Genomic DNA, 18,831 nt, shown 5'->3' on the forward strand with positions numbered 1-18,831 from the left:
CCAGTAAACGAATATCTGACTGAGATGCATTTAAATTCTTAAATACGGATATAGTTACATTAAATTGAATATTTATGACAGGTTCGCTTTCTCGATATATATTAGCCTCTGTGGGGCATAGTATATACATATTTTCCAGTTTGATATGTTATGGGTAGGACGCGTTCAAATCGTGTTGTAATGATATCACTGCATTAAGCAGTTACGAGCTAAAAGAAAATGTGAAAATGAAATTACTTGTATGGTAGTTGTTTGAAATGTTTTTTTAACTTTAGGATAAATTTCGGCAGGGATCTTCTGAATATATGGCATAAAACAGCTGTTACAAGTATTTCTTTTACTATTGTTTTGTTGGCAATCTTCATTGTCATCAATTGACAAGGACTGAACCCATAGGTCAATTCCAGCTCCAAGCGCGAAACTAAGGACAAATATTTCTTTTACTATTGTTTTGTTGGCAATCTTCATTGTCATCAATTGACAAGGACTGAACTCATAGGTCAATTCTAGCTCCAAGCGCGAAACTAATGGTCCCATCTCTTTCGAAGTCGTCCTTGGTCTCTTCTTCCCATGGAGAAGTAATTTAAAATTTCAATATCTTCATTACATAGATGTGTCATTGACACTATTTCCTATGTTTTCTATTTTTGTTTTAAACTGATTACATGTGGTTCTGTTTAAATGTTTTGTTGAGTTTGCTGTATTAATGAATCTATGAATTTTAATTTTTACGTCGTAGTGGACTTTATGTTTGACAGTCGCTGGAATTTCTGATGATAAGAAGTTTTACTGTGTTGATTACATACGTAACTAGTTACATCTGTTTTACTCTATTATTACAATGTAAAATGATTTCTGGAATCGTTCTAGTCGTTTATAATTGCAAATCTTTCTCTCTTTCAGGCAGATAATACAGATTCTGCAGGATAGGAGTCTTCCAGCTATTGGCGAAGAGAAGGTCGCGGCTCTGACTGCTGGGGACAGACCTCATTGGTCAAGAATCCGCCAAAAGTTCTTCTCCTACGGAGTCAATCAGCAGTCTCTGGAGGACATAGAAACGGCTGCGTTTTTCGTTGCGCTCGATGACGGTGCACTCGAGTTCGACGAGGTAAACTGAGTAACAAAATGAATTAGCGTCACTATTATCTAAGCCTGGTAACGCCACCTCGCGAATCGCAAGAGCTTCAGTTACCAATAACTACTATAAGTATATTTACGAAGCACCCTGTTATAATCGAAAAAAGAAAAGCATTTAGGTTTTAGTCAAGAGATACAGTATATTGTTGTTAACTAATATTCTAAAAAATAAGGCAAAAAATGATATGTGGCTTCTTTTGGTTTTGTCAAGTTCCGTGCTCATACGGTTACATGCATTAAAATGAAATATTTTTTTTTTTTTGGCACACTGTGATCTTCACTGAGTTTTCGCAGATGAAATCTCGTCTCGCATATTTAATGTCTCTACTTTCCCAACTAAGTGTCTGATCTACGTGAAATCGAGGAATGTATGGTTACTTTATCTGTGAAAGACTTAAGATTGAATCGAAACAAGAAGTGAGATTCTGATACACCGCAAAAAACCTCAAAAGATGAGTCTTTTGTCCTTTGTAAAATTTATTTAAGATATTTCAGTTTCCACAGTTTGCAATGCTGCCGCGTAAGTCGCAATACTTTACCATACCCCGCATCCCCCCCCCCCCCCTCTCACCACACCCCTCCCGTCGCCCGTCTTCCTCCTAGCTTTCGGTTTCCTCTTCGCTGAGGTACAAGGCTGAGAGCTTACTTTTCTCGATTTATTCCGACGTAAGTTGAATTTTTACTGTAAACTGGATTGCATCAGAGGCGAATTTCGCTATTTCCGTGAAAGTCCTGTCCAAAGATTAACAGTGAAGTGTGTGGTCTGCCAGTCTGAATTAACACGTGCAGATGTGACTGCAGAAAACAGGAAACCATACTCCTGACCACAGAATACGAGAATTCTTTCTTAGCTTACTGATTTGTCTGCAGGCTGAAATCTAGCTTTCGGTACAATGTTTCCAACTTCTTATGCGCCTTCTTTTAATTATCATTTCACTTTATTCTATAAGTTCTTACTACGGCTTCTGTATACAATTAATCGCATTACTTCGAAAGATTCCTTAATTTTATGTGCATTCGTACATCGTGTTTCAGAATGATCCAAGGAAACTTGAGAATTTCGGCCGAGTTGGCTTTCATGGGAAAGGTTATGATCGCTGGTTTGACAAGTCAGTCACTCTTGTCATTGGATCCAACGGACATGTAAGTATGTTTCAGATATCAGTAAATTTATTGCTTCTAGAAGCAGGAGTTATTATGTTTTTGCTATAGACCATTTATATGCTTTATCATTCAGAGACACTAGTTCAAAACATTTGAGGAACAGCGGCATTACTCTGGTGCTCCAAATGAGGACGTTATTCACAGCCGTGTGCGCCATTATTCGTGGTGTTGCAACGAGGGTTGTAATTACTGTTTGTAACATCTGTCAATGTGTTTGCTTTAAGAGAACGCTCTCCTGGAATTAAAAGTTCCGTGAGGATGACACTGCTGGTCAGGTATAACATCACCTCACTATCTAATATTATGTATTTTTCCTTTTTTAGCTAAGTTTCTAAAGAAACTTTCTCCTCTTTAAAATACATCACACTCAATTTCCTTGCATATTTTCTTTATTTTCCAAGCACCTACATCAGTCGACACCAAATGTCTCCATCTTTTGCCCAACACATTCTCATTTACTATTCTATCGATCTATCGTGTGTAGTCTCAGTGCACCAACCTATGAGTGAGAATGTTGTTTATACACATTAGTATATTGCTCATATGTCTACAATTTTATGCCACTGGCTAAAGAGATTGAAGAGGAAACTGACAGAGTCTAAGGTGTAATCGAGATTCGTACCAGAAAGCATAACACACAAAATGAGAAAAATAATACTATCATAAGAAAATACAGACAATCGAGGTATACCTGAATTAAAAACAATTTATCGATGTAATTCAGAAGCATATATTTCAGTTTTCAGGAGTGTTTTTCCTTCAGTGAGTTAATGACATTATCTTTTTTTCCGTTTCAGGCCGGATTCAATGCAGAACATACAGGGTAAGTCTTTTTGGCCAGGAGGCTGCCAAAGTACAAATATAGATACAAGTACAATTGCATGAGATAACATATATGTTGCTATACATGTCGTGGAAATTATAAATAGATTTTCTATGCCGTATTACTGATGAGACACTTCTCACAAGGTTTAGGAGATAAAGCAACTATCAGCATTTATTTACTCTGGTGCAGCTGAAAACTGACATGTCACGCAAAATTTATTTCGAGATTCAGTATGTTATGAAATACGCGAGCCTGCCTCTCACCTATCCGAAGGCTTGTGCGAAGCGTGGAGTGACTCTGCGACTAAATTATTAGCAGGACGTATAGAATTACCCTCACTCAAGTGAATGATGACCCGTTACTCACTACATACTTTTATTTAACTGCAAATTATTATCGTCATTTTTTCTGTTTTCCATGTTTCTCTTAGTCGCTCTAAATTCTTGGAGGTATGTACCGTCCATGCAACTAAATGAAGGCAATTTGTTTATTGCCATACTCGTTTCGCTTTTTTTATTGGGGAAGTATCATCAGTGGCCTGAAACAGATGTTTCCTTTTATACATACAATAAACGTATTATGTGGTACATATAAAATGCTGCTATATTACATTTTGTCGTGTTTTTCTCTTGCTTTTTAGGTTAGAAGCAACTTTTGTAGCACAAGTTCCATACTGTGAGTGTATCGTTCAGTGTTACTTACGATTTCCAGCGCTGTTAACACATGTGTGTGGTCTTTGAGATTTATTTGACAGTTTTCATACTCAGGCTGGCCGATTTCTGGCATTCTTTCATCCACATTTGTTGATCACCAAATGGAAAGTGCAAGTGAAACATGCGATATGTCGACGTTCAGACTAGCGGGCGACTGCCCCATAGTTTGCTAACAGTTACAACTTTGCTGGATATTATTTATTAGTTGTACGCATTGAAAAACGTGTGCAATTATTTCATACGAAAGAAGTAAAAAAAAATTATCGATTTTTATTCCATCTTCTTTTCAATAATGTTTTAACGAAGTTATTTATTTCTATAAGTCGCTGAAGTGTCCTGTCACGTCACATCATCAATATGTAGAGTTCACGATGTTGTATATAAATCGATCACTGGGCATCTGGTTCCAGTTTGCTGTTGAATGCATTTTCTGATCGCCACAGTTTGGCCATCTAGGGGAAACGAAATACGTGCGGGTTCTTACTGCCGGATTGTGCGTCATTGCCAAGGATTAGATTTCAAAGTTTGGACATGCGTCACATAGTGGCGGTAAGGCGAAGTGTCACTATTAATATATGCACGCTGAGTGAGGTGTCAAGCTGTGGGGCCCTCACGGTGTTCTTTACAATGTTCGCCGACCAGCATTCATTAAAGCTGCCCGCACTGACATACAACACATGCTTCCGAGCTAGACAATGGCAGGCGACCGCAGCACGAGAACAATGGGGGCATCAACGTTGCCACTATGCTAAATCACTGTGGGTACCGGACCTCGGAAACAGCGTCTCTGCAGCAACGACTAAGTGAAGTATCGTTTCACCACAAAAGTAATACATTGAGATACTTCACATCGACGGAACTTGCCCGTAAAATAATACAATTTTCCACAAGAGATCACCAAATAATTTTATTATAGATAGCTGTTTTAACTTACAAACCCAATTTCATTCTCGAATTCTGAGGGGGGCTACGGAAAGACAAAAAGATAATATTACCTTAAACGAAAAAAGGAAAGGGCAAAACCAAGTGAAAAGCAGGGTGCAACACTGGGTTTACATTATCGTGAACTAAATGAAACAGATTAGAATCATTTGGACAGGACACTGGGTGCCAGAAACCAGAATGCTACAAGAGGCATTCGGAAGAGTAGTGGACGGCCGCGGGAGATGGTTTACGTTTGGTTGTTGGCGAGACGATGCTTCATTTAGTTGTCGCTGCAATGTACATGTTTGTTAGGACACGTCCTCATATTGATTTTCGTAGACGCATGGTTGACGACATAGCCGTGAGTAGCTTGCGATAAGCGGGAAATCCAGGTTCGAGTCCCGGTGCGGCACAAATTTTCATTGTCGTCATTCCATTCTACAGCTGATAGACGTCCTTATTCGCAATTGCGAATTCATTTGATGTCTGTCATACTGATATAGCGTAATGCCAAGGCTGTTTCTCTCATTATTTTTGTGGCGGGGTATTTAAACAGGTCGCCTGCCATTGTCCGACTTTGACATATGTACGATATGTCGGATGGAAAAGAGTATGGCTTAGGTTCCTTTAATGAATACTGGTGGTTTGGAGTGTTATTAAGGAGTAGTGAAATTATTTGCTTTCTTGTTGAATGCTAAGCTAAAAGAGTACTTATCTCTGCTTCTTCTGTCTCGTATTTTCTTTCAGCTTCGCTAGGATCATAGGATTTAGTGATTTCTATCAAAAAATGACAAAACGTACTTAAAATATCATGTAGAAATAAAATGGGGAACAATGAGTAAAGCATTTGGGACACAGGATACATATTTTTCACATGCGAGCAAACCAGTGTTTTTGTCAAGATAAGCAATGGACGTGTCCGTTTTCAGATAACTCTACATAAGAAAAAGTAAAGGAGAGAATCTAGTACCTATGGAGGACTTTTTCGTGAGTACAATTCACGTCAATAATGAATTGTCTTTTCTTTCATACGATTTTTCTTTCATTGAGCAAGCAAGTGCAGTTGTTGACAACTGGTATATATTCAGGAGAAAGGCGGTTCCATTGGCTACGATCATACAGTTTTAGCTCTTACGTGGTTTGCTTATGTCAGTGCATTCGGATTCCGTGATGATTCCTACCAGACCATATCGATTCATTTCGAAATCTTTATTTAGAACGAGCTGGCATTATGACGCTTATGAGCTCGATGTCGGGGATGATCGCAAACAGCAGAGTCCCGTGTTCCCTTCCTTCCAATTATCCTGAAATGTGAGATCACAATAAACCTCAAAAACAAACTGCACAAACCAAACAAGCTTGTCGTGGATGCATTTATTAAAGAATTAATGGATACTGTGACAGCTGTATTTTGGCGTGTAATAACTGTGGTTTTATTTTTATCAGTCTGACTAACTGTCAAGTTAACGTGTGCTTTTGTTTAACACAAACTTTGTGGAAGAAGAAAAAAACAACTACGTTAGGCAATCATATCTTTTAGACAAAGAAATCTCACAAACTCCTTTTATACGTGATTACTAAAGTAAGTGTTTGTGTTCACTATTTTCTCGCTCTAAGTCTAGTCATGTATTCATTTACGATGCTAATTCAGTTCATACGATATAATCACTGCTTCTTTTCACAGAGCGGATGGTGCAGCAATGGCCCAGACATGGGAATACGTGTTACAAGCAGAGGTGCTGGCAACAAGAGACAAATCATAGTAAGGCATGACTTTATATGAAATCACCGTTCTGTTCTTTATTTCTAGTTTACATGGTTGAAATTGGACCATTTTTGCATTGTATGTTTACTCTAAGACTAAAGAAAAGGCCGAAAAAAACGACGCATCACAAAGAAACTGTCAGTAGATGTGATGCAAATGAACAGACAAGCAAATCCTTACAGTTTCAGAAAATTATTCAGACAAAGAGCCTCACAAAGTGAGCAAGTCAAAAACGCGTTGGTCACCTCTGGCCCTCCCTATGTAAGCAGTTATCCGGCTTGAGATTGATTGACAGAGTTGTTGAATGTCCAATTGGCGCGCTACATCGTCAAAATCTACGTATGCGGCTGGGCATTATCTTGCTGAAATGTAAGCCCAAAATGACTTTCCATAAAGGGAAACAAAACGGGGCGTAGAATATCGTGGACGTACCGGTGTGCTGTAAGGATGTGGCGGATGTCAAGCAAGGTGGTCCTGCTATGAAAAGAAATGGCACCCGAGACCATCATTCCTGGTTATCAGGCCGTATGGCGGGTGACAATCAGGTTATTATGCCAACATTGTCCAGGGCATCTCCAGACATATCTCCGCTGGTCATCGGGGCTCAGTTCGAAGTGAGACTCACCACTGAAGACAACTCTACTCCAGCCAATGAGTTTCCAGGCTGACTACGTACCAGGAGACGGCCCAGACAGCAGTGGGATACCACACTGACTGCCGCCCACCATATGGCACGACAGCCGGGAGTGATTGTCTGGGGTGCCATTTCTTTTCCTAACGAGATCACTTTGGTAGTCATCTGCGGCACCCTTACAGCACAGTAGTACGTCAACAGTATTCTACACACCATTTTGTTGCCTTTCATTGTAAGCATTCTGGGCTTACATTTCACCAAGATATTGTTCACTCGCACAGGCGAGGGTTTCTACTCCTTCTCTTCATGGTTGGCAAACCATATCTTAGCCAGTAATGTCGCCAGATCTCTCCCAAGTTGAGAATTTTTGGAGAATTATAGGCAGGACCCTCCAAACAACTCGGGATTTTGATCACCTAACGGCTCAGGAGGACATTCAACAAGTCTGTCAGTCACTGCCATGCTTGCATAGGGGTCAGAGGTGGACGAAAGCGTTATTGAGATGCTCAGTTTGTGAAGCTTTTTCTCTTGAATAAATCACCCAGCTTTTCTAAAATTGTAATCACTTGTTTGACTGAACATTAAATTATCTGCCGATTTCCATCCCATTCAAATAATGCCTTCGTGATGAATCTTTTTTTCTCTCTTTGACTGTGCTTTTATTTTTCAGTATTAAAAAATTTGAGATGCTTTTCCTCGGATAATCACAAGTAGCATGTTTATTATGCTTAACCAAACATCGGTGATATTGACATTAAATACTTGTAGGAAATCAAACAGCTGTGCTATAATAATGATGCTACTTCTCAATATTACCAAAGGTTGACCAAAAAGCTCAGGTCACTTCGTCTGAAGTGCAACTACGCATCAACACAGACGCGAGCGGAGTTAAATGAAGGCCACAACTGGGAAATTATGAGTGTTGCAGTAACAGGGGTTGTGGGCATAATCTGGCTGAAATATAAGCCCAGGATGGCTTAACTTGAAAGGCAACAAAACGGGGCATAGAATATGATCGACGTAACGCTGTGCTGTAAGGGTACCACGGAATCCCAAAATTCACCTCTTCCCAGGAAAGCAAATGCATGTATTACTAGCCATCGAATGATGGATGAAATCCGAAGAGGAAAACAGAAACATCACAGTGCTTCACTAAAGGGAGCAAATAAAATGAGCTACACTCCTGACAGGACTGTGTCCATTGCAGCGAGTGTAAGTATTAGCCGCATCAGATCGAAACTGAACCTGACCGTGAGCTTACGTGTATGACGGTGACCGTCCTGGCCCCAGTTAATGCCGAGATGCGTTTACCAGTCATCAAAAGGAACCACAACATTCGCAGAATCATTGACACGACCTAAGCTGGATATTACTACGTTATCTCACTAACTTTCTAATCATAGCACACGACTAACTTGCTGAGTATCAACAGAAGAATTATTCGTTCATTACCGCGGAAACAAACAACTGTGTTTCTTGTTCTTACAACAGCTTCGAACAATTTATTCTACTGTCCAGAAGCGAAGGTAGCATATTACATACATGGTGTAAACATCCCCAACTTTCTGGACACTTTTAGAGGAACGACAGCGATTAGCAACTATTATGCCATTACAGTGGTGTTGCTTACCAAGTATAAAGAGGTTATAAAGGAAAGGGGAATGTTTCTGTTGTTTGGCAGACAAGACGGAGAGTCACTAGTATCCTCCCATAACGCGAAACAGTTCAGTGAGCTGATAAGATACCAAATGAAGGATACTGTAAACGCAGGTGAGTAACAAATTGAAAAACTCTTCACAGCATCTAGACAAAGTCAAGTAGACTATGAAATAGAAGAAACTGCATCGGCAGAAAAGATTATAATTTGAAAAATAGATTACTGTGGATGTTAGATACAGGACGTAAATAGAAATGAAAAGATTATGTATCTAAGGGTGACATAAACCTGCAAGGATAATGATGATTGGGGAAATTAAAACGAAACGAGAAAGTTTAGCTCAAATGTATCAAGCGTAAACGTTAGAGTTTAAACAGTTCGTCATATTTAAACAGTAAATTCAAGAATAATTGTATCGATTCCTATTTTGTAGGAAGCTGTTGTACGTCCTATAAGAAATTCTAATTCTGAAACTCTACGTGTATGTAGAACATACATTACGTAAATATTGAGTGGATGATCGCAAAATTATGTAAATAATCCTGACGGTTTGTAGTCTGAAGCTCTAAATTAAATGGAAGTTCTGAATATCCAAAATTTCTGGTGTATATGGGAGTCTAAGTTTTAATATTCGTTTTATACTTGCATTCGATAATATGCGTATAATGAATTTAATAGCTGTTTGATACATATTAAGAGACTTTCGATTTATTCAGTCTTTCTGTGTTATAGTTATAGGTCAGATGGGCACACTGCAGGAACTCCGAAAGTCGTTCCTCCTCCACCAACGCGACTGCAATGGGATTTGGAAGATTGTGTTGATGCTATCGAGTCTTCATACCAGGTAACAGAGATCGAAAATTCTGGGGTAGTAACTTGTGTGAAGTAATTACCTTTCAACTTACTTTCTTTTTTTTTGTTTAAGGTTGCTTGTGAACTTATCAGTGACCTAGACTTACGGATCCTATACCACAACGCATATGGGAAAGGTTTCATAAAACAGTGCGGTGTAAGTCCTGACGCTTACATTCAAATGGCCCTACAACTGGCTTACTACAGGGTACGTGCACATCTACAGTAGACGGTGACACAGGCAAAAGGAGTAATTAGAATTATAAACTATATTAATTACCTATTTACATACGCCCTCTTACATCATGTAAACCTGAGCTAAAAGGTATCAATTTCTGCCTTAGCAGTAACAAATGTGATAATGTTTGTTACAAAATGAACTGAGAGATACTTAGTCTTCTATTAGATGCATGCTAAAAACCATTATTAAATTTAAAAAAATCGAATATTTTACAGGACGTTGGGAAGTTTACTCTCACGTACGAGACTTCGACGACGAGGTTGTATCTTAAAGGCCGGACAGAAACCGTTCGCCCGTGTACGATGGAATCTGTTGCCTGGGTGAAAGCCATGACGGATAAGAACTATTCCGTAAGTAGACCCATTTAACGAAATGTCAATGTCTTCTGAATTTTGTGTTAACATTTATAAAAGTTGCAGCCTTTACTCATTGACATTAATATTTCTACATTACATGTATTCATTGTGCACGTTGCTACAGTACACAGAATGATTATGTTTGCACATTTTGCTTGTGAGATGGACAGTTTCAAAATTAAGCGTAATAGTCACACAGATGTTTTGAAGACAACTGTCGGCCATTGGAAATTATGAGTCCCTCCCCTCCATACGTGAGACGTCACTAACGTATGTCTTCTTCTTAATATTTTCTGTTCCCTGCTGATGGCTTTATGTGAGGGATGAATCATGTTCATAGAGAGACAATATATATCCGCAGTTTACCATTTACACAGACTTTCATAAGAAACAACTGACAGGAAATAACTACCACTGAAAAACATATTCTTAGATGCATAGTCATCATAAATGAATCAGTACCTGACGCATATTCGAGAATCTTATCTTTTTTAGAGATCTTTTAATTTGGACCACTTATTTTGCGACATGACTACAAAGAAAAAGTCGACCATGATGGTGCTCAAGTAAATATTCTATCAAACACTTGGTGAGATTTAAGAAAATTCGGAAATCGGTGTGTCCGAACTAGAATCGCACATTTCCTCGCAAGCTAGAATCACATGCTCTACCGTGTCATCAACACGCTTAGATAAGTTGTACGAGCCTAAAACTGTATGCATTTCTCTTTGAAAATAATATACTTAAGTGCTCGGTATATTTGCCTAATAGATACCATCAGAGTTATCGCTTTCCTCGGTTCCCACTCGATTATTCATGGAACTATTCTGCAGATCTACTACTCGTCAAATGTTAAGAATCCAACTCATTTTATCTGAGTAAACAACCTCTGTGTTCTGGAGGAATATTCAGTGCTCCAGAGAAGTGACTATCACACCGAGAGATTAAAACTGTGTGCAGAATGAAGCGTTAAGATTTCACATTTCTCCTTTCCCGGGGAAGGTTCAGTTGGTAGCATGTTGCCCGAGAATGGCAAGAACCGTGTTGAGACCCGATTCGACATACAGATCTAACTTGTTAATGTGATCGCTAGGTTATATTGGATTTTTATGTCAACATTCTCCAGGACACATTCTCCATTCATTGAAACAAATCTCTGGCACCATTATCCATAATGCCTTTTTTCTTTCTGGAAGCTGTCCTGTCGATTGACAGGATTATACTGACAAGGATGGATATGGTGTTTCCTATATCATCTCTGCGCAGTGGCTAGCACACTGGACTCGCATTCGGGAGGACGACGGTTCAATCCCGCGTCCGGCCATCCTGATTTAGGTTTTCCGTGATTTCCCTAAATCGCTTCAGGCAAATGCCGGGATGGTTCCTCTGAAAGGGCACGGCCGACTTCCTTCCCTAATCCGATGAGACCGATGACCTCGCTGTTTGGTCTCTTTCCCCAAACAATCCAATCCAATCCTATATCATCTCTGGAGTAGTTGTACCACTGATCTAATCACTGTTTTTGTCTTATGTTGATTATTTTTAGATGAATTCGTTTTCTCTTTTTATATTAAGTTAATGTAGCCAGTAGAGTACATTATATTACGCAACACTGCATAATAACAGGAAAGCTTTCTTGTGCAGGTGGAAGAGAAGATGTCTCTACTGAAGGCAGCATGTGCAGTGCACATAAAAAGCTGCAAAGACGCCATGTGTGGTAAAGGAGTCGACCGCCATCTTTTCTGCCTATACATTTTGTCAAAGTATTTGAAGACTGAGTCTCCATTCCTTCAGGAGGCACTTAGTGAACCATGGCGACTGTCGACTTCTCAGACACCACACAACCAAATAGGAAAGGCGGACCCTAGGAAAATTCCCAACTGTATTACGCCAGCAGGGGGCTTCGGTCCTACTGACAAGGATGGATACGGAGTTTCCTACATCATCTCTGGAGAAGATGTACTCTTCTTCCATGTAACAAGCAAGCGCAGCTCTCCTGTAACGGTCAGTGTCATCACATTTCGTATAAGATGTATTACTGTTGTGGATATTTACGTATACTTTTTAGATAAAAATGTATTAACACTGGCATCCTCCTACTTTCAGGACTCCACCAGATTTAGTAATGGTATCAAAACCGCTCTTACAGATATGAGGAATTTGTTTCTGCAATGGAAGGAGATAAATAAAGAGAAGAAAGCTTTCAAAACGTGAGGTACGAGAAGGTCCTGGAATGGTGAACACATCAGAAAATGTGCAAAAAACGTGGTTCCACTACGGACGTATATAATAAACTATTTTTTGTACGCTGTGAAAATACCGCATCCACATACTTTTTCCACCACGTAATGTCAAGCAACAAACAGATGACGACTGCCGATGATGATTGACAGTATTCCTTCAGTATCTGGAGACAAGCAGATTTTCCCTGAAGAAAACCGTGTGACGTACGAAGCAAAATTCGTTTAGTTGTTGTCTTCAGAGCCGTTTAGTTGTTGTCTTCAGAGCACAAATATATTAGAATGATATGCATCACGCTCTTGATAGTGCTCTGCTCCATCTGCGACCATGTTCTGTTTAACCTGCTGCAAATCACATTTTAGACAATTGCAACAATGTTGAATACCTAGCAGAGCCATCTTAGACTACAGTTAGATATTTGGTCTGACATGATACTCAGCATGTCAGTAGCTCAGTATGATGTCGTGTCAGCTATTTCCGTTTACATCTAACAGTCTAAGAGCCGGACGGATGACGGCATACAGCTATCTTGGTAGTACAATCTAGGCAAAATGCTCAAGATCACGTGCAACATAGCGCTACTTCTAAAGCTACCTACTTTGAAACATTTTCATTGCATACGATTGTCGAGGAAAGCAACTTATTGTCGAAAAAAATACTGTTTATCACTTATGGAAATTTTTTCCAGTAACTTCCAATATCTTTATCAATGCAATATAAAAATCTACAAACTATAATCAGACTTGTGCAAATGTTTGGGGCGCAGAGGAGTACATGGGGCTTTGGATGTTCCTTAGAGCCTCGTCTGCTGTAAATAGAAATTGTAATAATTAAATCAAAAGAAACTACAGATTAGCGGCTACGACTATACATGCCCACGAGAGAGAGGAAGACTGTTTGTCTCCGTACCAAGAGTGCCGGAAGCTAGCTGACGAGTGTGAAAAGTAAGTGTGCAGGCGAAAGTGTCAGTCCAACAAAATGGACAGTGATCTCATCGGGAGACATGTAAGGAGGTCCGAAAGCATTTTCTGTGACTGTGGGCGGAAGTCACAGAAAACACGTGGCTGCTGGGGCGAGTATTCACAGGGAAGCCACCGCCGCAGACTGATCAACAGCTTCATGGCGGAAGCTCAGCAGAGCTGCTTACGTTTTCCTTGCAAGGAAGAGCAACGCCAAAGCCACCAATCACTGCAGTTAGTCTGCATGAAGAATTTTCTTTTCTAAGTCAGCTTACGCCAGTCAGTACAAGAAGTTTAGAAAAATGTCAATGACCAGTGAAAGAAACTGATATTCCTGACAAATATTACGTTATACACTGAACTACTGTCGATAGTATAAAATATTTTTCTCGATGTATCCAGTGAGAGTATTATTTATTTGTAAAGTTGTTACTTTTATAATAAATTGTTACCAGGTTCTATGAATAAAAGTTATGCGGATCGCCAGCTGTGTTGTACATCATTAGAAGTGAAACCCTAATGCTTATTTTTCCCATCTTACTTTCCATATTCACTTTTTTAATGTCTCTTTCTAACTTCTACCTTTAGGCTCCACAAACAAAAGCCTCTCATTAATATGTAAATATTTTGTTCCACTAAGAGGAAACAATATGGGGTAATATCGGCGTATCTCCAAAATCAAATTACATTCGACTGCTGAGTTTCAAACGTGGTTACCCATAATACTCTCGATTAACCTCCAGGGCGGCTTTTCATCAGTTCGTCAATGATTTGATTCCGTGGTGAAATATGGCAACGTAATCCTGGATGCTATTTTGGTTTTCCTTCTGAAGACTGATTTGATGCAGCTCTCCGCGTTTAGCGCGTATCTATCGTGTGTAATCCTCTTCATCTCCGAAAAACTACTACAAACTCCAACCAATTGAATCTGCTTACAGTATTAATCCCTTGGTCAACCACTACGATTTTTATTACCCCCTCCCCCCCCCCCCAACCTCCCTAAGCCACCACCGAACTGACGATTCCTTAATGCTTCAGAAAGTGCTCTATCAATCGACCCCTTCTTTTAGTCAAGTTGTGTCATAAATCTCGATCTTCCCCAGTAACATTCAGTAACTCTTCAATATGTGATTCTTCAATTTCTCCAGGCGTATTTTATGACGAAATAAATCTCGGGTGAACAGCCTGGTATGAGTATGCATAGGACACTATAGGTAGGTCTAGCAACTAATGAAGAGTTGACGAAATAAATCTCGGGTGAACAGCCTGGTATGTTTGTGCATAGGACGCTATAGGTAGGTCTAGTAACTAATGAAGAGTTGACGAAATAATTCTCGGGTGAACAGCCTGGTATGAGTGTGCATAGGACACTACAGGTAGGTCTAGTAACTAATGAAGAGTTGACGAAATAAATCTCGGTTGAACAGCCTGGTATGAGTGTGCATAGGACACTACAGGTAGGTCTAGTAACTAATGAAGAGTTGACGAAATAAATCTCGGGTGAGCAGCCTGGTATGAGTGTGCATAGGACACTACAGGTAGGTCTAGTAACTAATGAAGAGTTGACGAAATAAATCTCAGGTGAACAGCCTGGTATGAGTGTGCATAGGACACTATAGGTAGGTCTAGTAACTAATGAAGAGTTGACGAAATAAATCTCGGGTGAACAGCCTGGTATGAGTGTGCATAGGACACTATAGGTAGGTGTAGTAAGTAATGAAGAGTTGACGAAATAAATCTTGGGTGAACATCCTAGTATGAGTGTGCATAGGACACGATAGGTAGGTCTAGTAACTGATTAAGTGTTGACGAAATAAATCTCGAGTGAACAGCCTGGTATGAGTGTGCATAGTACACTACAGGTAGGTCTAGTAACTAATGAAGAGTTGACGAAATAAATCTCGGTTGAACAGCCTGGTATGAGTGTGCATAGGACACTATAGGTAGGTCTAGTAACTAATGAAGAGTTGACGAAATAAATCTCTGGTGAACAGCCTGGTATGAGTGTGCATAGGACACTATAGGTAGGTTTAGTAAGTAATGAAGAGTTGACGAAATAAATCTCGGGTGAGCAGCCTGGTATGAGTGTGCATAGGACACTATAGGTAGGTTTAGTAAGTAATGAAGAGTTCACGAAATAAATCGCGGGTGAACAGCCTGGTATGAGTGTGCATAGGACACTATGCACACCCATACCAGGCTGTTCACCCGAGATTTATTTCGTCAACTCTTCATTACTTACTAGACCTACCTAATTAATTTCAGCGCTTATCTTCTGGTCTGTATGGCCTGTCGTCCACTTTTCACTTCCCTACAAGACTGCCCTCCAGACAAATACGTTCAGAAATAGCTTACTAATCAATTAAATTTATAGTAGATGCTGGGAGATTCCTTTTTTTCATATATGTTTTTTGTTACAGTCAGTCTGCACTTTATGTGCTCTCTGCTTTGGCGATTCTCAGTTGTTGTACTGTTCTATTGGCAAATCTCATCTACTACTTCCTGTGTGTAGTTTCCTGATCTAATTCCTTCAGCGGTGCCTGATTTAGTTCAGATGCATTCCAGCACCCTTATATCGTTGTTGTTGATGTTCATCTTATAACTTATTTTCGAGAAACATTCCGTTTCGTTTAAATGTTTTCCAAGTCTTTTGCTGACTCTGGAAGAATTTAAATGTTATCGGGAAACCTTGAAATTTTTATTTCTTTTCTTTGAAATTTTATTCCCTTTCCAATTTTCTCCTCGGTATCCTTTAATGCTTGCTGAATGTACTGACTGAATAACATCTAGTGTAGACTGCAACCCTACCTCACTAACACTGCTTCCCTTACATGTCCGTTGGACGTTATAACTGCAGTGTGGTTTCTGCACAAGTTATAAATAACACTTCGTTTCCTGTAGCTTATCACTGCTGCCTTCATAACTTGAAAGAGCGTATTCCAGTCAACATTGTCAAAAACTTTCTCGAAGTCTAAAAATGCCGTAAACATAGATTCTCAGGTAAACTGCAGGATCAATATTACTAGTGGTTTCCTAAATTCCTCTAGAAGCCAAATTGGTTTTCCCCGAGGTCATCTTCTGCCAGTCTTTCCATTCTTGCGTAAATGAATGGAGTGAGAATTCTGCAGTTACGACTTATTAAGTTGCTAGTTCGGTAACATTCATACCTGTCAGCGGCTGCCTTATGGAGTATTATTAGAGTCTCCTTGAAGCCTGAGGATGTTTAGTCTGTCTCCACATATCTTGTAAACAAGCTGGAAGAGTTTTGTATCGGTTTGCTCTCCTAATGATGTCAATTGCTCTGAAAGAATTTAGCCTACACCAGGGGCCCTGTTATGAGTTTGGTCTTTCAGTTCTCTATCAAATTCTTCCCTCAGTATCGGATCTCCCATCTCACCTTCATCTGTGTCCTCTCCTTTTTGTATAATGGTGCTGTAAGCTGTGATGCAAGCAGTGTAGCTGGCTGATATACTGCGGGTCGCAAAATCGAACCCGACCACCACCAATTATTTGTTATTTATCGTTTCTGGAAGGTTCTCGGATTATCTTATGGTTGAAATGTCTGTATATTATGGAATATTCGATGTTGTACAAACAGCAGCACTCTTCGTCCAGGAATTCAGTTCTGTTCTGGCTGTACGTCAATGTTCGTATAAACGTTCTTCCAGTGCTAAATGTTGTATTTCATCTAGGTACATCGTTTCGTATTTGAACCTCATTGTTGTTACGACGTAACATTGTTTAGTGGAGACGCTGAGTACTGTAAAACATCTTCATCGTCGTGACTCCAATTAGGCAACGTAAAAACCGTCGTCAACACGAACAAGAACCGAAATACAAGCAGTATATCGTTCTCAGGGCCTATGTGCTCAGAAGAGTAATGGATTCTAAGCCAGCAGTAAGTCAGTTACAGATCAGGCATCCATCGTGTGAATTCGCAGACACTGATCAGTACTTGACGAAAAGGCTAAAAGAATTTGACCAAGTGCCAAATAAAACAGGCAAGATCACATGATGTGTTTGGCAAATGTGTCCTTTTATTTGAACGGCAGAGCTCAGCAGTGGTTCGACAACAACGAAGAGAAGCTCAATAGCTGGGATAAATTCAAGGCCGAACTGAAGAAAACGTTTGGAGACAATCAGCAGCAAGTTCGCTCAGCGGAACACAATTGAACAAAAAGGGCTCACAGTATTACATACAGAATGTTTTGGTTCTGTGCCCCATTGTGAATCTAAATATGACAGAAATTGCCAAAATCTCACTCTTGATGGAAGTAAATGGAGAAGATGATAAAGGATGTCACATCGATGGAGGAATCCATCAAGAGATTCAACGCAACAGAAAAGAATCTGACGCAAGAAGTATGGCTGACCCACGAATGTGGTCCCTACGGCACCACAACTCCTGTCTTGTATGCCAGGTAGTGAGAGAAGAGATATAGCATATTTGTGAAAATGAAGTACTAACAAAATGTCAGTTCCTTCTTCAGAAAGGCTTTTCAACAGAAAATGCTATATATGCTTTCACTGATCAAATATTAAATGCGTTGAACAACTGGACATCACCCAGAAATTCTCCTAGATAAGCTTAAGTATTGTGGTACGAGTGGGACAGTACACAAGTTGTTTAATTCATATTTCAGAGGAAGAATGCAGAACATTGAGTTAATAGTTCAGATAGTCTGCAAAAATCAGCAGAGTCCTCTATCTGGGAAGGTATCAATAATGGTGTCCCACAGGGTTCAGTCTTGGGCACCTTATTGTTATTAATATATATTAATGACTTGACACACTATATTCATGAAGATGCAAAGCTAGTTCTTTTAGGTGATGATGTAAGTATAGTAATCACACCCAACAAACGAGATTCAGCTGAGGAAATTGTAAATAATGTCTTTCAGAAAACTATTAATTGGTTCTCCACAAATGGACTCTCATTAAATTTTGATAAAACACAGTATATACAATTCTGTACAGTAAATGGCAACACCATTTATAAATATAGTCTATGAACAGAAGTCTGATGCTAAGGTGGAATATTCAAAATTTATGGTTGTGTGAATGATGAGAAACTGTTAGTTTCAGCTACTTATGCTATTCGGGTTATTGCAAATTTTGATGATAAACATATTAGTAAATTAGACTACTTTGCCTATTTTTATTCACTGCTTTCATATGGCATCATATTGTGGGGTAATTCTTAATTAAAAGAAAGAGTATTCTGCACAAAACCGTGTAATCAGAATAATAGCTGGAGCCCACGCAAGATCATCTTGCGGACATTTATTTAAGGAACTCGGGATATTCATAGTCCCTTCGCAATAATTGTATTCACTCACGAAATTTGTTATTAATAACCCAT

General features: G+C 39.5%; 1 protein-coding gene across 1 annotated transcript in view; it reads left to right on the top strand.

The window, feature by feature from the left end:
• Positions 1–13,948, top strand: part of LOC126185281 (carnitine O-palmitoyltransferase 1, liver isoform-like) — a 129,350-nt gene extending 115,402 nt beyond the window's left edge. The window contains exons 8-16 of the mRNA XM_049928116.1: positions 904–1,108; positions 2,173–2,280; positions 3,099–3,124; positions 6,449–6,526; positions 9,553–9,664; positions 9,746–9,880; positions 10,129–10,263; positions 11,914–12,273; positions 12,376–13,948. Coding sequence (XP_049784073.1) covers positions 904–1,108; positions 2,173–2,280; positions 3,099–3,124; positions 6,449–6,526; positions 9,553–9,664; positions 9,746–9,880; positions 10,129–10,263; positions 11,914–12,273; positions 12,376–12,483 — 1,267 coding nt within the window. The 3' untranslated portion in view covers positions 12,484–13,948. The remainder of the gene's footprint in view (positions 1–903; positions 1,109–2,172; positions 2,281–3,098; positions 3,125–6,448; positions 6,527–9,552; positions 9,665–9,745; positions 9,881–10,128; positions 10,264–11,913; positions 12,274–12,375) is intronic.
• The last annotated feature ends 4,883 nt before the right edge of the window (positions 13,949–18,831 follow it).

Source organism: Schistocerca cancellata, chromosome 1 (assembly GCF_023864275.1).
Source record: "Schistocerca cancellata isolate TAMUIC-IGC-003103 chromosome 1, iqSchCanc2.1, whole genome shotgun sequence".
NCBI lineage: Eukaryota > Metazoa > Arthropoda > Insecta > Orthoptera > Acrididae > Schistocerca > Schistocerca cancellata.